At 53.4% G+C, this 24,247-nt stretch overlaps 9 protein-coding genes across 9 annotated transcripts; 5 read left to right on the forward strand and 4 right to left on the reverse strand.

Annotated features, from left to right (window-relative positions):
* Positions 1 to 376: 376 nt before the first annotated feature.
* Positions 377 to 1,316, forward strand: J4E93_006399 (uncharacterized protein; the record flags this gene model as incomplete). The annotated part of the gene is made up of 3 exons (XM_049344312.1): positions 377 to 416; positions 472 to 725; positions 852 to 1,316. The coding sequence occupies 3 exons, from the start codon at positions 377 to 379 to the stop codon at positions 1,314 to 1,316; spliced, it is 759 nt and encodes a 252-aa protein (XP_049198747.1).
* A 662-nt stretch (positions 1,317 to 1,978) lies between these two features.
* On the forward strand, positions 1,979 to 2,828 carry J4E93_006400 (uncharacterized protein; the record flags this gene model as incomplete). The annotated part of the gene is made up of 2 exons (XM_049344313.1): positions 1,979 to 2,491; positions 2,673 to 2,828. The coding sequence occupies 2 exons, from the start codon at positions 1,979 to 1,981 to the stop codon at positions 2,826 to 2,828; spliced, it is 669 nt and encodes a 222-aa protein (XP_049198748.1).
* A 979-nt stretch (positions 2,829 to 3,807) lies between these two features.
* J4E93_006401 (uncharacterized protein) lies at positions 3,808 to 4,600 on the forward strand (the record flags this gene model as incomplete). The annotated part of the gene is made up of 2 exons (XM_049344314.1): positions 3,808 to 4,190; positions 4,246 to 4,600. The coding sequence occupies 2 exons, from the start codon at positions 3,808 to 3,810 to the stop codon at positions 4,598 to 4,600; spliced, it is 738 nt and encodes a 245-aa protein (XP_049198749.1).
* A 3,914-nt stretch (positions 4,601 to 8,514) lies between these two features.
* Positions 8,515 to 10,425, forward strand: J4E93_006402 (uncharacterized protein; the record flags this gene model as incomplete). The annotated part of the gene is made up of 8 exons (XM_049344315.1): positions 8,515 to 8,571; positions 8,621 to 8,795; positions 8,843 to 9,065; positions 9,117 to 9,232; positions 9,280 to 9,409; positions 9,460 to 9,507; positions 9,561 to 9,875; positions 9,930 to 10,425. 8 exons carry the CDS (start codon positions 8,515 to 8,517, stop codon positions 10,423 to 10,425), a joined length of 1,560 nt encoding a protein of 519 aa, XP_049198750.1.
* Positions 10,426 to 13,688: 3,263 nt separating this feature from the next.
* Positions 13,689 to 14,016, reverse strand: J4E93_006403 (uncharacterized protein; the record flags this gene model as incomplete). Its single annotated transcript, XM_049344316.1, has 2 exons — positions 13,689 to 13,903; positions 13,989 to 14,016. The coding sequence occupies 2 exons, from the start codon at positions 14,014 to 14,016 to the stop codon at positions 13,689 to 13,691; spliced, it is 243 nt and encodes an 80-aa protein (XP_049198751.1).
* A 1,055-nt stretch (positions 14,017 to 15,071) lies between these two features.
* J4E93_006404 (uncharacterized protein) lies at positions 15,072 to 18,055 on the reverse strand (the record flags this gene model as incomplete). Its single annotated transcript, XM_049344317.1, has 3 exons — positions 15,072 to 15,292; positions 15,341 to 15,622; positions 15,673 to 18,055. 3 exons carry the CDS (start codon positions 18,053 to 18,055, stop codon positions 15,072 to 15,074), a joined length of 2,886 nt encoding a protein of 961 aa, XP_049198752.1.
* A 943-nt stretch (positions 18,056 to 18,998) lies between these two features.
* Positions 18,999 to 20,998, forward strand: J4E93_006405 (uncharacterized protein; the record flags this gene model as incomplete). Its single annotated transcript, XM_049344318.1, has 2 exons — positions 18,999 to 20,309; positions 20,366 to 20,998. The coding sequence occupies 2 exons, from the start codon at positions 18,999 to 19,001 to the stop codon at positions 20,996 to 20,998; spliced, it is 1,944 nt and encodes a 647-aa protein (XP_049198753.1).
* A 361-nt stretch (positions 20,999 to 21,359) lies between these two features.
* UBC1_1 (Ubiquitin-conjugating enzyme E2 1) lies at positions 21,360 to 22,095 on the reverse strand (the record flags this gene model as incomplete). Its single annotated transcript, XM_049344319.1, has 4 exons — positions 21,360 to 21,499; positions 21,554 to 21,767; positions 21,849 to 21,894; positions 22,052 to 22,095. 4 exons carry the CDS (start codon positions 22,093 to 22,095, stop codon positions 21,360 to 21,362), a joined length of 444 nt encoding a protein of 147 aa, XP_049198754.1.
* Positions 22,096 to 22,807: 712 nt separating this feature from the next.
* On the reverse strand, positions 22,808 to 24,227 carry J4E93_006407 (uncharacterized protein; the record flags this gene model as incomplete). The annotated part of the gene is made up of 4 exons (XM_049344320.1): positions 22,808 to 22,854; positions 22,901 to 23,010; positions 23,057 to 23,972; positions 24,020 to 24,227. The coding sequence occupies 4 exons, from the start codon at positions 24,225 to 24,227 to the stop codon at positions 22,808 to 22,810; spliced, it is 1,281 nt and encodes a 426-aa protein (XP_049198755.1).
* Positions 24,228 to 24,247: the final 20 nt, after the last annotated feature.

A 24,247-nucleotide genomic window follows, 5' to 3' on the forward strand; every position in this document is an offset into this window, starting at 1 on the left:
GACAGCTACTGAAGAATGATGCGCACGCGAGCAGAAGACAATCACCCTGCGGAAGTGCGCGTAATGGCAACAGATGAGACGTAACCTTCAGCGTGCGATATGCGCTCTGCAAGTGTTCGCGACTACAGTGTCCAGATGATGACGTGTGTTGGAGATGGAATGGGTGGAAGAGTTCAAGGTGAGGGAGCACTTGAGAGCTAGAGACGCTAGGTGGTATGCGGCTAAACGTGGCTCCGCCGCGCCAAGCAGCTCCCTGGCTGGCCGTCACCAACGGTAACTATCCAAGACGCAACAACAAGACACTTGTACGCAAACTGCTGTCGCCAAACTTATCTCCGCTCCTCCCACTACATCTCCCACACTCTCCACACTCACAATGGCAGACCGATTCCCCTCATTAGACGAGATTGACGCCGGTGAGCTCAGCTATGGTCCCCGAAGCACCTCCGCACCGCATACTAAACCAAGCAGGCCAGACCGAAGCGCGCGGCGATGCGGCAGACTTTGACATTAGCGGCGACAACGATGCCAGCAACTTCCTCGACCGTGAACGCGCGCTTCTTGGCGACGATGCCGACCAGTTTGCTTCGGAAAACGACAGGGCAGCGACGGTCGAGGACGGTGACGACGACCTGCTTGGGGGAGACTTCAGCCAGGCCAACGTTGGCGGTCAGGAGATGAGCGGCTTCGAGAGCTCCTTCCCCGCCATTGACACCACCAACGACGTAAGCACGCCTGCTTCTTTAGTCAAGGCATGGTTGCGATCTGGCATGTTCAAAAGTGACGCGCCAGTCCAGACCTGAACTGAGCATGGGATAACCAACGTCACGACGGTATACTGACTCCAACAGCACATGGCTCCCGGTGGCACCATCACAGGATCAGGCCTGCCCTTCCTCCCCGGCCAACCCGCCCCATCCTTCACCCCACAGCGCTCAGACTCGCCCGAGCCCGACGTCATCCGCGAATGGCGCGAGCGCCGCGACCTCCAGATCCAGCACCGCGACGAGGTATCACACGACCGCAAACAGAAAACCATCCAGGAGGCGCAGCAAAACATTGACGACTTCTACGAGAACTACAACAACAAGAAGGACAAGGAGATTGCCAAGACACGGAAGGAGGCTGAGGAGTTCCTTGCAAACCGCGATGACACCACCGCGGGCGGTACGAGCTGGGAGCGCATTGCCAAGTTGGTCGATCTGAGCGGAAAGGGTACCAAGGGTGGCGCGTCAGGCAGCGAGAAGGCCCGCTTCCGGGAATTGCTGCTCAGTCTGAAGAAGGACGAGAAGGCACCGGGTGCGACTGGATACTAGACGGAACGACGACATGGGTAGATGGCTATCTTTTTTGGAGCTCAGGGCAATGGTTTGGCATACGAATGAGCGTGTCTACGGCCATAAAACTTGGAGTTCACGGATCAGGTTGCAGGGTACTTCATGCAGCTGTGTTAATACTTACTCTCTGATTGCCTACCATTGCTTGTGGTTTTCAGTCATCAGTCATCAGCACGAGGATCGTCGAGCAAGCACTTGATATTTGCTAATGTGGTATATAGGCAGTGAGATGTTGACCCTGGACATCTAGCATTCAGCAGTGTCGACCATCACTAATGGATTCTCCACTAGAAACAGAGCTAAGTGCTGCCTTGAGAACCCATAATACCCCCGATTGTGCCATCCGGTACAGTGATCGCATAACTGGATCTGAATACCGCTTTCGCACCCACAGGCATGTTCTCTGCGCTAACTCGGTGACTCTCGAAAGAAAGTTCGACTCCGGAGAATACGTAAGTCAATATAACGCCTACTCACCACCCACTCCTGTTTAGGGCTATGTAACCATTGCGTTCTCTAAATTGCTCCAGAAAGTTGGATCTATCATCACTATCCCTCCTGGAAACGTACAAGCCGTCGAAGATATGCTACGCTTCTTTTACCTCCAGACCTACAATCCGCGTCTTCTGCCCTCAGCCCCCATGTCTATGATGCAAGCACAAAAGCGGCAAGCGGCTCACCACGTTGCCGTCTACGATCTCGCACGTCAAAAGAGTTATGGTGTTAGTGGTCTATCTGGACGTGCTCATAGGGCGTTCCAGAATGGCGCTGATGGCGCTCTGGCCTGGCTGGACCAACCGGCAAACAACACGGCAAAGAACGCTGTGAGACTGCTCCGCATGTATGTCAACCTGATCTACGAGAACGATGGCGCAACTTGGGAGGTCTTTCAGGGCCAAGATATACCGGATATGATCACGTTCTGGCCTTTGAGAGGTCTAGTCTGCGAAACCGCGGCTAGGATATGGGTCAGAGCACAGCAATGGAACGCGACGCCGGCTGTTGGTCAAGCTGCGGTCCAAGGAGAAGAAGAAGTTGAAATTGATGCCGGGGACACAGGTGAGGATGTTGTGAAGAAAGAGCTCGCGAAGTTGTGCTGGAAGTATGCGCATTTCGCACAGGACTTTGCAAGGTGGATGTTAATCAAGGGAGAGGTAAGTATCACATTGGGCCACAATGTCATGGGAAGGATTAGATAGATGGTAGAGGTAGGCGGATTCGCGCTTCTAGAGTATCTAGGTACATTAGAATAGCAATAGGCACCTAGACACTCGACGCAACAATAACTATCTGATACAAATCCAAACAAGCAAAGAAAAATCGCGACTTTCGCAGGATTCCCATCCCCACGGTCCAGCCAAAGCCAAGCCCTTGACCAGCCCATCGCAATCTAACCACGGCGCCATCACCAAACGCTCCCCAACCCCGCGGGCCGCATCGCAACAGTCCCGCAGCACAAACAATCTAAACTCGTTCGACAAGGCCATGTAAAGTGTGCATCGTGACACCACGTCGACCGGCAACCCGGCTTTCCTCTACATAACGACTATATTAATTTCTCCGAGGTGCAGGATGGGTCTTCCCTGGTACGGTACTTGGGTAAACGAACATCCGCAATCACGTGGCAGATGCCCAGGTGCAATATCGAATCTGAGACAACCACCAAGAACCATCTAGCTGGTGTCCACCAATTGCGTGAATCGCAAGCGTAGGTTGATTATTGAACATGTTCTGTGCGTCATGTTTCACAAAAAAAGGTCGAGACGCGACTTTACCTAGGTAAACTTTCACCCACGAACCGCCCTGTGACGGCGCAACACCAACGCAGAACACGACCGTTCACCTTCTTGAACAGCGTATGATGGCATTCAATAGAAAGATGACGTCTGACAAGAGAAACCACCATCAACTCATTTCGCTTACCTCCTCCAAGTTCCCTCAACGGGCCCAACGGCTCCTTCCAGCCTGATCCAGCCACGCCCGGCAGCCTCATAGGGGAAACAGTGGAGCCGCCCAAGGCCTCGCTAGCGCGCCTTGATTAATCTACGCACCCTCCTTTCATGATCGCCCTCCAGCATGTGGCCATCGCCATGGCAAGCCAGTGCAAGTTTCAAACAATCATCTCGATGCTTGGTGCCTTGGATCGAATCCCATGGTGACGCAACTGCGCTCCTGTGTCGTGGAGTAATTACCAGCCGGGCACTACTATAAGACATGCAGCTACCTCTGTCAATCTATATTTTCGGCATCTAGGTCACTCGGTACCGGTCGTCTGTCTAACTCCCTCGTCGTCTATTCACTCGTTTTCTTGTGTTGTTCAAACTTATAAGTCGCTCTCTTTGTTCTCTCCATCTTCGGATTATCAGCACGCTCGATACGCAGGATCGTATCTTCAAAGCAGCAACACCTACAATCTTCCTTTCTTTGATACCCCCGAATTTATCGAATCGACTCTACCATCTTCTTCAAAATGAAGTACATCACCTCCGCCCTCGCCTTCGCTACCGCCGTCGCCGCCCACGGCTACGTCAACAATGCCACCATTGGCGGCAAAGAATACATCTTCTACCAGCCATACCAGGACCCTTACATGACGGACGTGAAGCGCATCTCGCGACCGATCCAGGGTAACGGTCCCGTCGAGGACGTCGCCATCTCCGATATCCAATGCGGTGGCTACGCAGCCGGCGGTATCAACGGCTCCAAGCCCGCTGCTCTGCACGCCGAGGCCGCAGCAGGTTCAGACGTCGAGCTCTACTGGACGCTCTGGCCCGAGAGCCATATGGGACCTACCATCACATACATGGCCAAGTGTCCCGATGCCGGATGCAATGACTGGATGCCTGAGTCAGCGTAAGTCACCCACCTGACCTATTATCCACCACCATGATATTAACACACCCACCAGTGCAGTCTGGTTCAAAGTCCAAGAAGACGGCCGCCAAGGCACCTCTGACGTCTGGGGCTCCGACGCCCTCCAAGTCCCCGGCGGCTCCGTCACATACACCATCCCCAAGTGCATCGCACCAGGCTACTACCTCGTGCGTCATGAAATCGTTGCGCTGCACGCTGCCTACCAGTACCCTGGTGCGCAGTTCTATCCTGGGTGCCATCAGCTCAAGGTTACCGGAGGTGGATCTACCAAGCCGAGTGGGCTTGTTGGTTTCCCCGGTGCGTACAAGGGTAGCGATGCCGGTATCACTTATGACGCCTACAAGGCGGCTACTTACACTATTCCTGGTCCCAAGAAGTTTACTTGTTAGCTGGGGATGAAGGTTGCTGGGAACTCTGAGATGGGACCCAGGTTTAAGTACCCTGAAATGGGTTACGATACGCTTCTTTTGTATATATTCGCAGTCGTATATAGCTCTCGTCATGAATGGATTGCTGCATCACTCTTGGAAGTACTTGTATCTGTTTGTTTTGCCTCGTGTCGTGCTTTGTATCGTGCCGCCTAGTTCGTCTACGTCGTAAAATTGTTTGCGAGGTCATAACTTCCATCGAAAAGATCTAATTTTGTTGACGGTTGCGCAGATACTTCATCAATCGTATTGAATAGCTGATCTGTCAAAGATTGTTCGCATGTGTAATTTCCGTTGCTGCACTGCGATGCTTACAACAGCCGTGCGGTTGCTCGATGCGCTGGTGATGTAAGCGTCGCAAAACGCATATTATCGTATCCAATGTGTCGAATGCCGGTGGTACAATGGGGCCAGCGTCTGTATTGCTATAACGATTGTCCCGGTGTTGCGATGCAGTCATGCCGCTGCTGAGTAAATACAGTGTTTTGGTGGCCGCAATGTAGAGTCCTCTTCAATTCTCTGTATTCATGGTATGCCATCGAAAATGTTGGCAAGCGTACCAGGCCAGTGGTTACCATGCGCGGTGCACTCCCATGGCGGTGCCAGTACAGCTCTCCTCGAATTTCGCTGTGGTCATCCTATCTCGCCATCTGTGCCGCGGACGTCTAACAGCTCTTTCTTTTTCCTGACGGCGACAACTTCCTTGATTCCATCTCATTCACTCCGCGGAGGCATGGCAGTTCCTTTTATCCTGGATGTGGGCTCAGAAATCTGGTCAGATGAACAATCATCTCGGGCCTTCTCTGGTGCTTTTGCGCGTGGAGGGGAAGCGTTCTCACTTCCCCGTCAGCCATATATCCGCCACCCTTACGTGTCCGGGCCTGATTCGCACTAAAGGTCTGCATCTTTCATCTGATTGTCAGGCACCTCGGTTGTGCATCTTTCTCAGATGTGTGTACCAGACCACGTGCGATCAAGCTTATCACGGTACTGACGGGAGCAAAGCCTATCTGGGCTACCAGTATGCGATGCTCTTGGATTGGTTGCATCGTTTTGATTCTGCATTGTCGATGTCGGCCTTACCTCGTACTATGAATTCGAGGGTGTGAGCAACAGCGCTTGTAGATGACTGCAAGCGGTAGCGCTCTGTACGATCGGTGAGGTCTGATCAGCGCCGTGTGTTGTCGCATCTGCGAAGACGCCTCGAGGTCAGCGAAGCCTCAAAGCCGTATCTTGGTGTTGAACGTGGCTAGTAACTTTTTCGAAGAACTTGGGGAAGAGCGCCACTTTCCGGTCAGTCTAGACAAGATATGTTCAGCTACTATATTGTAAATGGCACACCGTCTGGAGGTGGAAGCAGCCCAGCATGGGCTTGCGCCAGTCTAAGTGCCAGGCTGATCGCCGGCCCTAACGGACGGGTCCGCACATGGCTTCGGCACTATTTCGAAACCGCCGAAAGGAAGAGGTATCTTCTGGAAAAGATCAGAGATGTCAGGTTCGCTTGGAGAAACGAAACGAGTCAGAAATGCCCGGGCAAAAGGCGCATGGCGTAGATGAAGCAGGAACCATTCTGACGTCCTTTCTCCGAAATGTCGGCGATGCTTTGAAAAGGCAACTGCTAATGCGATTGCGGTTGGAATCGCGGTCAAGATGATGTGAAGAGCAAGCGGTAGTCCAAGGGCTTGCGCTGCAGCTAGTAATGCGATGATGCCCACAGTGGACCCTCGACGCCGCTTCTGCTCCTTCCCCGACTCACATCTGCGCCGTCCAAGCTAACCTTTGAGTGCTAACACGACCGACAGCCCGAAACAACATGACGATGCACCCATGTCGTCTGTGATGATCGATGAGGCAGCTGCAAGCGATATCGGTATATTTCCTCACAGACGCTTGCGAGGATCTTCATCTTACGACGCATCGTCTTCCGTCGTAGCCGTGAACGCTTGGTGAATGTTAAGTAACCAGGGTTTCTGGTAATTTGTCCAACGGCTCTGCTTCGTGCTCAACTCCGTGCCAGACGGACTTCGTCGAACAGGAAGACCCTGGAACTAGTCGAGGGGTGAATAGCCGCGAGCTTCCACCGCTCTTTCGGATCTTGCCAACACCTCTAGACGTCTAGCGAGTATTTCAAGTCCTGGCCTTGGTACCATCATCATGATCACCTGGCCATGTGCATACTTAGGCGACGCTCCTAATCCATGCTTCGTCGTGGCTGGTTGCAGAAAGACGATCCGTGCTGCTGTTTAAATCGGGTCACTGAAGATATGTGGCGCGCACCAAGGCGTGCAACTAAGCACGGTTTGAGAGTGCAAGAGGCCCAGCGCAATGGTAATGAAAAGCAAATCTCCGTGGGCGATCTGGTCGGGTTCGTGTTACATGTGCATTGGTTATTGCGACGCCCTGTGGTGTGCGGCAGGCGTGTATCGCTTATGCTACTCGTCTAGGCAGGATGACACAGCGCGGGACTGATCTCATGATAAGCTGTCGACGAGACTCCCGTTCTCAAAGTATATTGTCGAATATACGAATCCCGAGTAAATCATGGCCGACGTTTCAGTCGAGAGTCAGGGATCAAGGTTCCGGATCAAAGCTCCCGCCGCGGTTCATGGAGCGACTCCGAAGTCTGCGTTCCGTAAGAGCCCAGCCAGAAGCTTACAAAATTCCCTGATATCATGCTCGTCAGACTGATCCTCGGCGAGCGTACGTCGTATCAAAATAGCCGCGCGGACCAATAGAGATCTTCCTCCTCACCGCCTGGACGAAGTTTTCTTACGAACAGTCAGGGGGTACCGGTTACAGGTAGACCGTAGTAACACCCGAGTCGTACCGCTCGTGAGCTCACGCAAGGCAAGCCGCACTTCCATCTGCGTGCGTCATAGCTCCAAAGAATGTGTTAGACCGCGGCAGTTTCCTGCCCGGACATTGGGTAAGGGCTCCTCGCTGCGCTGCGGCGCGTTGAGTAATCTAAGGTGCCTCGCGACACATCGGCTAAACGTCGACAGCCAGCGATCAAGAAGCTCATCCATGCCGCTTCGACAGGCGTCACAAGCGTCTCATGAGGTGGGTTACATATTGTTCCCAGGGCTGAGTATACCCCAGTCAGAAATGCAGAATAAACGGCCCGCCACCTTGGGTCGCCGAAGCGGCACCACTCTTCTTGGCCCCAGCACGCTACTTCCTTCAAACGTTCGGCACCAGTCTTCGTGCGCAAATGACAGTACCGTAAACCCACAATCGCTTCAGCGACTCCAGAATCTGCCCGTCTGCGCAAAGAGGCTGAGTGTTTGCGATTGGCTGCGTTTTCGCACCCTGTCGTCCCACTCCTTACTTGCTCTTTCCCACGTTCACGCCTCTAGCAACACACTCCGCACGTGTCATCATGGCAAACGCTGTAAAATTACTACCCTGAATGTAGGTCGCATCTCGCAACTTGATACTACTGGACCGTTTTGGGCACCCGTTGGTCGCACGGTTGGCTTTTCCTTTAGTCAGGTTATTCATATAGCCACTACCCGTGGACATGTCTCCCATGTCCCTACATCATTCACCTGACCACGTACCCTTTCCACATCCAGTATCGACTCCCTGGTAGCTGGGTTTGTGGATCCACGCCGTGGCTGTCAATCCTCCTAGTGTGTCTCCGCTGACGGCCCACCGTCTTTTACACCCTTCTAAATTCCTTCTACGCTTCCGTCGCCGAGACCCTTCTTGTTTCTCTTCAACTTCTCATGCTCGTTCGTTGATCACCAGTATTAACCATGGGCTTCAATCCAGACTCCAAAGAATTGGGACCGAGTGAGCCACGAGCGCTCCAACCTACCATCTCCAGTCAATCGAAAGCAGCAGAAGCAGGGCATAATCAGAACCGAAGCATCATGGCAACCATCGCAGACGATGACGACCGTCTACTTGTGCGCATTGGATATACTCCTGTAAGCGCTCCAAGTCTTCCACTTGATTACCTTCCAACAGTCTCTGCAGGTTCTACAAAGGCATTTCTCGAGATGGTCCACGGTTTCATATGCAATCTCGATTCTAGGAGTACTAGGCTCAGTGCCCGCGACCTTTGGTGCACCAATGAGTTCAGGTGGCCCAGCAACAGCAGTATGGGCTTGGTTCATTGGCAGCATCATGGCATACTGCATAGCCAGTTCAGGTACGTTTGGAACTTGCAAAGGGAAGCCCTAGCTAACACTCGTCAAGTTGCCGAACTGGTCTCAGCATATCCGACAGCTGGAGGCATGTACTATGTCACAAAACACGTTGTACCACCTGAACACGTTGCAGCCTGGGCGTGGATCATCGGTTGGTGCAACTTCCTTGGTCAGGCCGCCGGCGTAGCAAGTTTGGCGTACACAATCTCTCAGATGATATTGGCCACGGTTGTCATGCACACACTGGACAATGGAGAGTCTGCTTTTACGCCGTAAGAATCACCCCACTTACATCACCTGCAGCAGCTTACCGATCAATGCAGGCAAGCATATCAGACCGTCCTCCTCGCTATTTTCGTGTTGTGCATGTTTGGCACAATCTGCTCGTTTCCCACGAATTGGCTTCATCGCATTATCTTGTGGTTCGCCCCTATCAACAGTACGTCCATGAAGGATTCGCATTGAGCGCCATCTGACAACAGATAGTCATTGCATCAATCTGCATCTGCATCGCTCTTCTCATTCTCACACCGAACAAGCAAAGCCCACAATGGGTGTTTACAACAGTCATGGACGGCTCAGGCTGGGGAAGCAAGGGCTTTTCGTTCCTTCTTGGGTAGGTCCAAACCAAAACTCGCATAACGCCAGACCACTGACTAGTCCCAGATTCCTTTCTGTTGCATGGACGATGACTGACTACGATGGCACGACACAGTAAGTCAGCCCTACGACTCTGCATATCAGCCAATCTAATCAATGTCGCACAGCATGTCGGAAGAGACCCACGATGCCGCTATTCGCGGCCCTGTAGCGATCCGCGCTGCAATCCTCGTCTCTGGCGTCGTCGGCTGGATGCTAACCGTCACCTTCTGCTTCTGCATGTCAGACTACGATGCGATTATGGCCACGCCGACCGGTCTGCCCGTGGCCCAGATCTTCTTCAACGCCGGCGGCAAAACAGGTGGAACCATCATGTGGTTCTTCGTCATGTTGGTCCAGTTCTTCACGGGCTGCTCAGCCATGTTGGCAAATGCTAGAATGGCTTGGGCCTTCTCCCGCGACGCAGCCTTCCCATTTTCGGGGTGAGTTTCCGGATCCAATCGACGCTAGTGTTGAGGGGTGCTGACTTTGCATAGTTTCTGGAGCAAGATCAATTCCTACACGCACACTCCAGTCAATGCGGTATGGCTTGTTGTGCTGTTCTGCAGCTGCCTCGACCTAATCGGCATCGGAAGCACTCTTACCATTACGGCTATCTTCAACATCACCGCCCCAGCCTTGGACATCAGTTACATCGCAGTCATCATTGCCCACCGATGGTACGAGAACACTGTCACTTTCCACCCTGGACCATACACAATGGGCCGATGGAGCAAGCCGGTCAATGCGATTGCAGTGACATGGGTCATCTTCATCAGTGTCGTGTTGTTCTTCCCGACTGTCAAGCCAGTCAGGGCCGACAACATGAACTACGCTATCTGTGTGGCAGCCTTCATTGGCCTGTTTAGCACGGCTTGGTGGTATGCGGGTGCAAGGAAGAAGTACACCGGCCCGCGCACAAGCGATACCATCGACATGCTTCCGCCGGAGGACCCAGAGGACATCCTCAGCGACTACGACAACAACGTCTAGTTCACAGCTCCGCATCGCATTCGCCTATTCCTATCCGAGAGCGCATGGCCGCCTCGAACTTTACGACTTTAACGATCTCACATTCAACGGGTTTCCATTTTACCGGAGTTTTACATGGTGGTGGGCATCTGTATTTCCGGCGTCGGTCAACCTTTGGGTTTCATTTTCTTTCATCTTTTCTTTCAAACAAATGGAGTCACCACCTAGAAGGGAAGAGATTAGGGGACACTCCCATTCACTTGCGTAAGATACCATAGAACGGATGATACCCCCCAAGCAGCCAGCCACACGCGTGCTCGATAGCAAAACTACGTCAACGTCATTATTTAGCGCAATATACTCCATCAATACTGCAAATCTACTTTCAGTAATTTCCCCCATCTTCCTCGGTTCGCATGGTCACTACACGGGTGTCAATGGTCACAGGTTTGCCTCTGTCACTAGCGTTGCAGCTTCATGCAATGCAGGTCATATTTGGTCCGCCCATCCGCGATTAGTCGCACACCACCAATGATAGTAAATGCACCTTCTTTTGCTTTTTCAGATCCTCTTGTATGGATTGATCGGTATTCCGAGGGCGTAGCTCGCCTGCTTACGTGACCCTGCACTGCTAGGACACTGTACATATGCAGGCTTAGCGGGATCGAGGCTGTCATCGGCAACTTCGCATAATGGCACTCGGTTGGGTCCGTGGCCGGTCGGTCAGAATGGCGGGAAGAATGCTGTGCGGGAAGGTTACTGAATGGGTGACACTGCTACGAAGAGATCTGTGGCTGCGAAGCTGCAGGATCTGAGGTGGTGGAACGACGTATACTCGCACGTTACACGGGCGTAATCTTATACAAGCAGTACAGGATCTGGAACAGTCATGCTAAATTGCAGACATGCGTATATGATTGGTCCAGAAAGACATGCTCCTTGCTCTACTAGATTTGGAGACCTCTACCTTAAATGATACCACAACGCATTCATCCCGCTAACCAGCGAACTCAGCCCACAGAAGACAACAAGTCCACCGTAGCCACTTCCATAGCCCCCAAGTGCCTCGCCTTCCCAAGGCATCCCACCAACAAGCGCCTCACTCATCGGTCCAGCAGCAATATTTCCAACCCCTCTAGCAACACAGAACAGCGCGAATATGAGCACAGTATCCACATGTCCCAGCCCTCTTTCCTCCCCTCTCTTCGCCATCTCCCTCATAACAGCCGGCCACGCCGCCGGAAACCCGCCAGCAAACAGACCGAACAAGATGCAAAAGATGTACAGAGCGGCAATGTGTGTAGCCAAGCCCCAGAAAAGGAACACGGAGAGCGTAGCGCCGGTAGCAGAAACCGCGATGCAGACTCGGGAGTTGAAGCGATCGGTCATGTACCCCATGATGATAAGACCGACCATAGCGGATACATTGAGTAACATGAGTGACAGCGTAGATGACCAATCCGACGCCCTAAAGACCTCGCGTGCGAAGGAAGGGAGGTAAATACCAGGGAGATAGTATCCCGCGCCCTGAACAAGATTAGCAAGTTGGTGTAACAAGAAAGACCTTGAACGAATGAGCTTCCAGTTCCAGAACTTCTTCGCTCCAGTCACCATAGTCGTTCTCGTACCAGAAGACAGCGAACTTGGCACTCTCGGTCTAACAAACCACGCCAACGGTATCCCCAGTCCAAACATTATGCCAGCCAAAATCCTCATCGTACTCTGGTACCCCACCTGGTTCAGCAACGCGTTGATCAGCAGAGGTAGTATCAAGCCTCCGCATCCACCTCCAGCACCAACAACCCCAAAAGCCAATCCTTTCCTCTTATCAAACCACTGATCTACAAACACCAATAGCGGACAAAACGCTACGCTTCCACTCAGGCCCTGCAGTACGCCTTGCGTGAATATGAGCTGCGTTATGCTAGTGCAGAAGGAACTAGCTACATTAGACACAACACAACCAAGTAGACCCGTCGTCGCCATCCAGCGTGCCCATGTGGGTTTCCGGCGCGCAAGATACAGGACGGGGGGTAGGAAGATGAGGATGAGAGATTGGTTTAGGACGCCGATTACGGCGGCGAAAGAGGATGAGGATTGCGAGGCAAAGGGGGCGTGCGTGGTGTAGTGCGATTGGAAGCGGCCGTAGGAGAAGGATTGGCCTGTGGGGTGGTGAGTGTGTGTTAGGGAAGGTGTAACAAAGAGAGAAGGAGAGTGGTTGGAAAAGGGTGAGAAGGGACGGACCGATGGTCAAGAATTCGATGGCGAAGGCTGCGGTGAGGAAGAGCCAGGCGTGTTTTCCTTTGTCCATGGGTGGGAGGGTTGAAGGGAGTATGAAAGGGTCGTCATGGAGCTGTGAGATGTGTTCCTCTTCGATGTCGCTTCGTGGGGGTGAATCTTGGTCGTTTGGTTTAGCAACAGTGGTTGCTGGTGTGGTTTCGATGGGATCGTTGGACATCTTCTCGATTGCCAGCCCGTAGACCAGATTGAATGGGGGAATGCAATGGGCGTATCAATTGAGTGTACTTGACGATGGTCTAATTGATCTTGCGTTCATGAGGCTACTGTCGTAACAAGTAGGGTCTGCGTTGAATAGAAGTCAACATACGCCTCCCGTATCTTGAGTGAATACCTTGTTCACACACGCCTTGCGCCCACACGCCTTACGCCTACAATCCCTCCACTCTCAACCACTCTCATGCGCAGTTTGGTTCGCACGCCCTACGCATCTGCAGGACGCTCTTGGCAACCATCCAATTCATCCGCAACACCTTCACGCAACACATGCACCCAAGACAACCAATTGCATATAAACTTATATTGATGCATATCCAGGTCTATTCTGGAAGCCAATGGGGTATTCTAACTGTGTCGCAAACATGACTTATAAATCTCGATAGATGGCAAGTAGAAAAGGAAAATGTGGGTGTAGAGAATGAAGAACCTGACATATGAATGGAAGAAACTTTTAGTCCGTTATTTCCCTTTCGTCGATGGTTGTTCTGGCGTAAATGTCGTTGCGTTAATGATTATGTTTTGCGCTCGCGCAGTGCTGGCGGGGTGCGTCTCGTGTATTTCTCTGCGCGCGGTGTATGGTTTTCTTGTGCGACGTCCTCAAAGCTTTGGACACGTCGTATGCTGCGATGCCGTGTAAGGTGTCATGCATCGCACATTGTTCCTCAGCAGGCTATGCCGCTGTCTTGTCTCTGTTGGTCCGACCAGATAGACTCTTATCTTTCATGGTCGACCGCGTAGGTCAATGAGCAGCCTCACTCGAGAAGCGTCTATGACCGTCCAGTTCCCATACGGCTCAGTTCCTTTATCCGTATAGTAGAAGGCATCTTGCTGAAGCGCTTGCTACTTGAGGTGGTGGAGGAGTTTGCCGAGGAAGGAGCCGAGGCATAGACGTACTCGCCGTCAACGTATTGCGCTTCGCTGATAAAGGTCGTGCGCTTCTCGCGACGTGTGTAACGTTGTTCGAGGCGGTAGAGCTCGAGGCCTGGATTGGGTTCTTGTTAGTCTACTGTCGCAGGTGTGAAGGTTCGGGGCTAAGGTAGGATGGGACGAAGCGAGGTAAGACATACGAGCTTGCAGCTTCTCAATGAGACCCATTGTGTATTGTGTGAAGTTTGTTGTGCCGCGCGCCGAGGACTATTGTGTTTGTGTCTGTGTCGAAGAAGGAATACCAAGGAGAGGCGGATCGAAGATACGGCACGGTTGTGATGTCGCAATGTGTTCGCCGGCTAGTTCCCTGTTGCGCTGTTGCAGATGCCGTGTCGGATTGAGGTCGGACCAGGTACTCGAATTATGTTATAATAATGCGCTTCACGCCCGTGAGATTGGTGCTCAGATTATGCGAGGGTAGATAGCGGGTAAACGAGTGTAGAGATGCGGCGCGGGAGAGGAACTATGTGATGAAAAAGGAACGGATGGCTGGTAAAAGACGGGATTAACGACTACGGTACGCGAGTTCCAAGAGGAAAGAGGGCCTTCCCTCGGATAGGTTGTTGGGGCGGGACAGTTGCTAGGCGTTCCAGGTTTCATGCACTGGGGCAGTTCTCGAATCCCAAGTTGCATGATTTGGGGTTAGCAGAGCCGAAAGCCAAAACATACCAGGCCTAGAAAAGCCATCGTGTCCGTGTCGCGGACTCGTGAGTCGTGGGCTGCCTTCATCCATTGCGCGGCTTGCTTGCATCGCAATTCTCTATTGCGGGGTGTAGCGGCTTACTTGCTTGACAGCTGGGCAATCTATAAGCACCAGCCGTCACGGAAACCTCTCCGAAGGCTCCAACACCCTGGAATTCCCAGAGTTCGCATCCAAAGGTTCCCGGTTCTCGAGTCAGGGTCTCACGTGGTAATCAGGGGTCTTGGGCGAGACCCCCAGAACGTGCCGGCGCCACCGCCTTGGCAACCGACGCTCGTCCCAGGGGCGCATTGCTAATCGTCGTGCAGCACAATTCATCCGCCGGGTAGCAATCGGTACGGCCGATCACAGAACAGAAGCGTTTCTTTTCGTAGGACAACGAGAACCACCATGACATAGGATCTGATTGCTTCTCCAAAACTTGATGCCCAAAAAATTCCGGGATCGCCATGCCGCATACCGTAGATCTATAGCCTCACCATGCTCCGTGCTCCATTACAGTTGAAATTGTCCGACCATGACCTCATGCGATTACTCGCGACTCCGGGACCGTGCCATCGACCACAGCGATCGCGCCAACATTGCCTGCATCTGCGGATCCGTTCAGCAATGAGATGACAGAAATGACATCCGAAGGCTCAAGCAAATGCCAGCTCGCCAGCGTCTGCTTCGAGCTGGCGCCAACCGTGACCGAGAAGACGTGATCAGTGGGCAGTTTGGATTGGCGCAGCGATCGGAACATGTCTGTTGATGTTAGCGAGTGAACAGCGCAGCCACAAGTGCAACACATACCTTCATCTGTAAAGTCGTCGCCCATGCAGAGAACAAACTCAGGCGCATTGCCGGTACCTTCGCCGTAGTTCTCTACAAGCGTCTTCGCGATCTCGCCCTTGTTCACGAACCTCGGGCGAACCTCAAGGTTGGCTTTACCCGTCATGACCTCGACGTCGTGCTTCTTTGCGACAGTCCTCTCGAGATGCTTCTGGCACTCACGCGCCTGGAATGCACCGTATTCGGGATCCGCTCTCCGGTAGTGCCATGTCAGGGCAATCTTCTTGCGTTCGATGAATGAGCCTGATCATCTGTTAGTAATAGGTAGTTTGATTCACAGTGTAATAGCTCACCTTGTGTCCTCTCAGTGTAGTGCTGGAAGACGTCAATAACCTCCTGCTGCCAGCTCATGTCGGTCGTCTCGGTGAGATTGTGCCATTCCTGACTGCGTGGATGCCTCATAAAGCTGCCATGCTCAGCACTCAGACCCAGCTCGGGAATGTGGCCCATCCATTCGTCCAGGAAAGCCTGGTCTCTGCCGCTGATGATCCAGACAGCATTCGCAGGGTCAGCTGCTAGGGTCTTGAGAGTTCGAATAACACGATCGGATGGAATAGCTGCCTGCGGGTCTTTGACAATGGGTGTCAGAGTGCCGTCATAGTCGAACATGAAGAGTCGCTTCTTGGCCTCGCGGTATTGGAAGAGTAGTTTGGCCCGGTCAAGTGCTGGCGTAGCGAATGCTTGGTCGAAAGCTGACAGATTCGTCATCAATCGCTTCAGGTAGTTGTTCGACCAAGCCTGGACATTGTTTTGCACAACATGATTGTAGAGTTGGGCGTGAGTCTCGGCACGAACTTCGTCACTCTGGTTCAGAGCGTCGTTGATCGCATCGGCAACTCCGCCCATGTCCCAGGGATTGATGTGGCTTGCGCTGTGCAAGGAACTCGCAGTACCAGAGAACTCCGAAAGAATGAGCGGTCCATGATTATCCTTTTGGCAAATGATGTATTCCATACTTGTCGTGTTCATACCGTCTCGCACGCTGGTGATGAGGCCGATGTCGGCAAGTCGAAGCAGAGCAAAGTATTCCTCCCGGGAAAGGTACTGTGGGAAATGACGGACCGGGGTGAAATCGAGGGTTCCGTAGGTGCCGTTGATTTTGGCCGCAAGGTCCGAGATCTTGTTGACCACCTTTTCTTGGGCGCCATCACTTCTATCGGTATGGACTCCGCTCGGACTGGTGACCTGGATGAGAACTACTTTGCCGACCCACTCGGGATACTTTTGAAGGAAGAGCTGGAACGCCTGGAGCTTCTGAACCACTCCGCGAACCGCATCCAGCCTGTCACGACCAACAATGAGCTTCTTGCCAGCATACATCTCGCGGATGTCTTTGAGTTTATGTTCAATCTCCTGGTCGCCAAAAGCCTGTCGCTGTGTGGAGACTGCATTGATTCCGATGGGAAACACGTCGACTGCTACGTGCGCGCCGTATGCATCGACTCCAGAGGAAGACGAATCGAAACCCAGTATCCTAGTACAGCAAGACGAAAAGTGCCGCGAGTAGCTGTATGATTGGAAACCGATCATGTTGGCACCCAACACGCCCTCCAGGATCTCTTTCCGTCTGCTCAGGCAGCGGTAGAACTCGCTACTTGGGAAGGGAATGTGCAGGTAGAAGCCAATGTATATGTTGGGCAGACGTTGGCGAAGGAGACTTGGCAAGAGCATTAGGTAGAAATCGTGTACCATGACGATGTCGCCTGGCTTGTAAATTTCGAGGATCCTGTCAGCGAAAAGCTTGTTCATGCGGTAGTAGTCAGCCCATGATTTCCGGGCGGCGCGTCCATCAGCTGGCTCGTTTTGCTTGTAGTGGAAGAGTGTGTAGAGCTCGTGCTCTGCATATGTCCTCCAATGGCTCTGGTTTTTCAGAATGTACTCGTCTTTGCCGTCGTCAACCTCGTCGACAAGCCACACTGGCACGATTCTGCCTCCGTGATCGCGCTCGAGTTGTTTATCCAATCGTGCTCGATCGTCTGGGCCTATTCTGAAGCTGTTTGGAGTTTGGGGAACTTGTGTCGGTTTCTTTGGATCGACAGGAATGGGCGCGGCAGCCTTGTTCATGGGTGCTTGCGTAGCTGTGACGGAGGCTGTCTTCGCGTGCGCGATCTCACCGGTCCAGCCTACAAGCACGTGGTTCCACGGAGAAGAGCTAGAAGCCAGGTAAGAGAAGGAGTCGAAAAGGGCCGAGGTTCCGCGTCGCGGGTTCAGTTCCCAGTCGTTGCCCTGTGAGTAACCAATTGAATAGGGTATGGCAAAGGTCGCACTGATAACGCGACCGCTGAGGTTCAAACCAGGGTGTGCAGCGCGAGGATCTACATCTGCAAGATCGTGCTTGGCATCTGGGTTGGGTACTTCGCTCGTTTCCCTCTTGACGTCTCCGTCAGTCTGTGCGCCGGCTGCCTTTTCAGTCTGGGTGCTAGCCTGGCCATCTTTTTGCTGGCCAGAGAAGTATGAGTTGGCGCTCCATTGGGGGCCTGGTGTGGCAGTCTCGGGATCGAAGGGGAGGTTGTTCGTCTTCTCGGCAGTGGACTCGTCGAAGTAGGCAGTTTTGCCGGAGAGATGTACGCCGGGTGTGACGGGCACGTTGGTAATTGCGGGGTTTAGCGCGGGATGTGTGCTGTCTTGGGAGTCGAGCGGAGGCCTCTGGGGCTTCTCATCTGTGGGAGGGGCCATGGTGGGTGTAAGCGTAGGCGGTGCTCTGCATGGAACTGTCAGGTACTTGTAGGCGAGAAGATGAAAGGTGAGAGGATAATAGGTGAGGAATATGCCGAGTCGTGGACAGGCAGTGCAATGTGTATGTGCATGCAGTGGTGAGGCGCGACTAAAAATAATTATGAAATGTGAATTACCTGGTGCTTGAGTCGCTGTCCTGGACGAGTCTCACAGGAAAGAGCTCCGCAATGGGTCTGGGCTGGGGCTGTCACGGAACGAGGGGAATTTAGGGGTCTCAAACGAAAGGTGGTGTGAGAAGGAAATCAGGGAGAAGACACCACGTGTGTCGAGAAGCTCACAGAAGGTCGACGAGGGTAATGGGGGAAGAAAAGCTGGCCGTGGTGGGATGGTTCAACGCCCCACTAACATAGCTGTGACGTTGGAACCGACCAGCTCGGGCCTCACGGTCTCTGCAGCAGGCAAGGCATCCAGGACAGCAGCGCACCATTACCGCCTCGTCGAGCCTGCACGCGCTCCGCTCGCTGACCGCTCTGCGAAGTTTTGTTGGGCGTGTCAATATGATGTCAGGCAGCTTTCATATCGGACGAGGGTGTGGGCCGGCGCAAGTGCTGCAAGTGGACCGACGGAGACGCCTTGGGGCCTCTGCAGTGCCTGTGGGGTATTGGGGGCAGTCTGGCCGCCTTCACAAATGCCCTTCACATATCATGGGACATGGCAGATGCAGGGCTAGCAATAAACGTGTCCAACGGCTGGGTGCATACGAGAGCGACTGGTAATGCAGCATGCCCGCGGGAGTGCCTGGCATCCTCCGCCGTCGACTCGTCGGCCCAAAGCGGACTAGATGCTTGGCACCGTGCACGCGAAGATGCATGCAGAAGATTCGTAGAGCGAGCACAATCACCACCTTGCCGGATTACGAGTCGTCGTTATCGCTCCGAGCCTCATGCAGCTCTCGCGCACCCGGCTAATATGTCGCGCCCATAACCGCTTCAATCCGTCAATCGCGCTATGGCAGCACTTTGTGCAGGCCAGTCCGTCAACACCCCGCGACCGGCGCCAGCTTTCTACTGCGACAGAAGCTGCACAAGATGGCGCCAGCTCAAGTAGCAAGAACGATGTTTCTCAGGCTCGCGATGCCCAGGATACCGAAGTAGTCACCGAGAATGCAGAGGCAAAGCAATTGCCAGTGAGGAGAATGACCACGGTCAAAGGCCGTTGGCTATCCAGCAAGGTCGAGGTTTCGGTTGCGAAAAATAAACACCTGAAGCGGACAAAGCCAGATATCTCGAACGTCGAATCCCAGAACCAGCTGGCGATTGCGAGAGACGCGTTCGCAAAGTCGCAAGATTACCAGGGTGTAGTTGTGCGGCCCATCGTGGGCGGGAAGCCCATCAGAGAAAGCGCGCTGCCATGGTGTGTGAACATGGAGGGAGAATCATCAATGACAGGCATGGATCGGTACTTCCCCAAGCGAACCTCACTCGTAATGCATGCTAAGTCGAGATCCAGTCTACATTCAGAAATCGTGAAATTCTACAACTACACAAAACCCGATCGATACGAAACGGCCGCCCGGAGGCACCTCATCGAACAGGTGCAGCGACAGGTTAAACAAGTCCTTCCACAATACAACGTCGAGGTGTTTGGCTCTGAGCGGACTGGTATAGCCATGCCTCTGTCAGACATAGACTTCAGGCTGGTCTTAAAGTCGCAACCGTTAGACCCCGCGAAGGTGCCAAAACTCCCGCCCGACACGAAAGAGCGGAAGAAGGGCACACATCTTTTGCATCAGTTATATTGGAAGTTGTTCAGTAAGAACGGAGCATACCTGCTGGCCGCGGTTCGTCACGCCCGCTATCCTCTCGTCGCCGCGCAGGACCGCAAATCGGGCTTGGATGTGCAGGTTGTGCTCTCAAACGATACATCCATCTCGATGGTCACCATGCAGGAGTATATGGAGAAGATACCCTACTTGCGAGAACTGTACTGGGTAGTCAAGACCTTGTTCGATACACGAGGCCTTTCGGACGTATTCCGGGGCGGTTTTGGCTCCTACTCCCTCTTCATGATGGTAGTCGCTAGCATAAAGCATGCACCGAAACCGCCAAAAGACTCGGCGCGTGCCCTCCTCCACTTCCTCGACTTCTGGGGCAATTTCGACACGACGAAGCACGGTGTATCTATCGAACCAGCTTACCTCTTCGACAAAGTAAAACACCCTGTCCTCACGGATGCGCGGAGGGCTCAGCTACAGGTATGGAACCACCGATCTTCGTCTTTACATCGTCCATCATGCTAACCACCACGCAGAGCGGAGAAACCCAACCCCTCCCCTCGTACATGCTCTCCCTCCGCGACCCCGCCGACGAAACCAACGACCTCGGCCGCAAAGGCATAGCCATCAAGCACGTCCAAGCCACCTTCCGCGATCTCCACAAGAACCTCCTCCTCGACATGAAATACAACAAGCGAGCATCCATACTCTGCCCTCTCGTGGGCACATCGTACATGCTACAACTCGAACGTCGCAGGAAACTACAAAACTACGGTCGCGAGTGGGTGGAGAGGGAACAAAAGGACCTTGCGAAGCTGGCAAAGCAAGTCAGGGAAGGGACAGAGGGGCAGTTGGTGTTGGAGAAAGAGAGTGAGGTAGAAGATTGGGACAAGGAGACTAGAGAAGCGATGCTGAGTGGGCAAACCTTGGAGGATATTGAGAAAGAAGAGGCTAGACTGCGCTTAGCCAAAGAAGAGCGGGATAGGGAGTGGCGGAGGCTCGCCGAGGAGAAGACTCAGCGGTTGAAGGAAGAAGCGCAGAACACGTCGATACTAGACCATGGTGATACCATGTCTTCGATCCTGGGTGTGGGTATGCCGGCAGTAGAGGATCCGCAGACAAGTAAAGACAGTGTGGACGGACAGGGCGACGAGGCGAAGAAGGCCTAGTCTGCTTCACGAAGGTCACCAATGTTGTAAAAATATCATCATATGCAATCTTCACATATCCGCATCTCCAGTCGCCGAGGCTCGACCCCAGCGAGATCAGTAATCAGAAAACAAGCACACGCAATTCAAGTCGAGCGTCAGAGAAGAAATCGAGCCTGTTGTGCTAAGAGTGATAATAGCCAGATGCTATGAACCCCCGTCCAGCATGCATGCCGTAGTACAAGTGTAAAAACCCCCATCAGTCACTACCCATGAAAGTCTGCCCCTGTCCATCATCCTAGCCTTCCTTTCGCAGATGCTAACGACAAAAGACACGCTCTCCGCCGCACCAGTCGTGACGCCCTTTGTGCGCTTCGACAATCTAGATGGCGTACTTGCGGGTCCATTCACGCGCCGTCGATTCGTAGCGGGACCGGTCGGTCTTGTAGACGTGTGCGATCTCGGGGACGAGCGGGTCATCGGGGTTTGGGTCTGTCAGCATCGAGCAGATACTCAACAGCACTGTGGTTTTGTTAGTATCAGAGCTGATTTGCTATGAGGAATCGGGCAACGCACCCTTTGAGATGGTCAGAGCAGGGCTCCATTGGTCTCGCAGAATATCCAAGCAGATGCTACCGTTGGAGTTGATGTTGGGGTGGTAGATGCGGGTGGTGAAGTTGACCTTCGGGGGCTTGAAGGGGTAGTCGGTTGGGAAGTGGATTGCTAGGAAGAAGACACCGCCGGAATATGGTGAGTCGCCGGGACCCATAATGGTTGCTTGCCAGTGGAACTGAGGTTAGTTAGTATGGGTTCTGTGGGCATGTCGGCAAGCGCCTCAGCCGCGGGTCTGTCTTGTAGAGGAGTGACGTACCAGATCATCTCCAATAGGGCCAGCGGAACAGGAAGAGGGAGGGTCACTAGAGAGATCATGTCAGCCAAATGTTATTCTCGTAGCGTTTTCGCAGGGCCAAAGCGTTGCGGCCTTGTTGCAGGTCCTCGCGTGCGGTCGTGGCCATGCAAGCAAAACAGCGAGCCTCGCCGCCAGCCACGAGGGCCGAGAAAAGAGTCACGTACCGGCCGAGATCGGTCAACTCCTTGTTGATGCGCTTGAGAGCCATGGCTGCTGTGTATGTGTATGTGGTGTGGAGTGGTGGTGACGGGTATCGCGGGTGTCGGGGTCGAGCGAGTTGGTGTTGAAGAGTTGAAGTGGGATGTCTGCGCAGGCAAGGCGGTTAGTTAGCGGCGGGGATCCAAAGAAAGCAAGTGCGGCGTGTCAGCGCGGGATCCTCATCCGCCACTCTTTAACTCACTCACCTCTGACTCTATGTGAGGACAAAGACGGTCACGCTGTACGAGCACGATGTTTTGCACGATGGGGCTGGCGCAGGGGCGTTTGCATTTATCATGTGTGAGGAGCCAACCGCAAGAGGCGAGACAAGCTGACCGCCCAACTGTCGCTGCCCACATTTCCACCGAGCGTTTCTACCCAGCAACCGCGCTGGGTGGCAACCTATCGAAGCCTGGAGAAGATGCCTCAAGGCTGACATGCACATTCACGCCTGCTTCTGAAAAGACTTAGTCACCACGCATTGGGCGGTAGCGAGGCCTTTACTCGGGTGGCGAACGGCACTGTGGATACGAGCAATCAGATGTGATACTTGCCGCGTTCGAGGCAAGAGTCGCCGGGTTTGATATGCATTTACTTCTAAATAAACATGGCCTGCATGCGTACCACCGCTAGGCGCCTACAGCTGACGTGTTGCTTGTGATTGGGTGCGCTTCTACGTATTCTTGTTGGTAGTACATCAACAACCCGAGTATATTTCACCATTAGCAGAATGCTTGCAGACCTGTGATTGCGCGACCGAGGATCAAAGCTGATGCACGTTAGTCAGAGTCGAGACACGTTTCGATGATACTCACAGTGGATGTCGCTCTGGCCCTCGTACGTCTGCGTCACAAACAAGTTGGCGACATGTCTTCCGATCCCGTACTCATCGGATACTGCGTTTCCACCAAACACCTCTTGTAGTCTGGCCCAAGTCAGTATATTTCGGTCAAGCGCTTGGTGGTACTTACGTTCGCGCGTTGATCAAAGCCCGGTCACAGTTCTGTCTCTTGATCATAGAGATCATCTCAGGTGCAGCTTTGCCCTCGTCCTTGAGCCTTCCGACTTGGTGGGCGGCCAGAATACCGTATGCAGCATCCGTCGTCGCGTCAGCTAGCTTCTTCTGCACAAGCTGGTACTTGGCAATCGGGTTATTCTTGAACTGTTTCCTCTCGAGGGCGTACTCTCGCGTTCTTGCAATGCAGTCCTCGAGAGCACCGATAGTCCCCCAGGCAATGCCATATCTGGCCGAGTTGAGACAGCTGAAGGGTCCCTTCAAACCTTCGACCTCCGGGAACATATTTGCCTCGGACACGGGACACTCATCAAGCTGGATCATGCCGGTAATGGACGCCCGCAGACCGTTCTTGTTCTTGATTGGCGGGGTCTCGAGAGTACCCGGTGGACATTGGTCGCGTTCAATGACAAAGCCACGGATCTTGCCAGTCTCCTGCAGCTTCGCCCAGACAAGGAGAACATCGGCAATGGGCGAGTTTGTGATCCACGTCTTTGATCCAGACAGTGAGTAGTAGCCTTTCTTGGTGGGATGCGGCTTGGCAGTTGTCTCTAGAGAGCCTGGATCAGATCCGTGGTTAGGTTCAGTCAGACCAAAGCAGCCCAGCAGTTGGCCCTTGGCCATCTTCGGAAGGAGGCGCTCCTTCAGCTCTTCAGATCCAAACTCCTCGATACCGCCCATGGCAAGTGAGCTTTGGACTGAGTAGCCGGAACGATATCCAGAATCGACTCTCTCCACAGCTCTGGTGATCAGACCTGCGGCAACACTGCTGACTCCGGCACACTCATAGCCCTGAATGCTCGCACCCAGTAGCCCTAACTCGCCCATTTCCGTGATGATCTTCCTATCAAAGTCCTCATTGCGGTATGCATCTGTAACACGTCAGCTAGCTCTAGACTCCCCACAACGTTATATGTACCTAGCACTCTCGGGAGCATGCGCTCTTGGCAATATGACTCTGCTGTCTCCGAGATGGCTTGCTCTTCTTCTGTGAACAGGTTGCTTGTGTTCAATGGATCTTGCCAGTCAAACTTGACGGGAGCATGTAGGTACCGCTTGCCGAGGGCCGCAGACCGGAGTGGGGTGCGCAATTGCCTGGTGGCATGTCTGTATGTTGGTCGCAGCATTTTGGAGTCGTGATCAGGAA

Source organism: Alternaria ventricosa, assembly GCF_023758065.1.
Source record: "Alternaria ventricosa strain BMP 2768 chromosome Unknown scaffold_10, whole genome shotgun sequence".
Lineage (NCBI taxonomy): Eukaryota > Fungi > Ascomycota > Dothideomycetes > Pleosporales > Pleosporaceae > Alternaria > Alternaria ventricosa.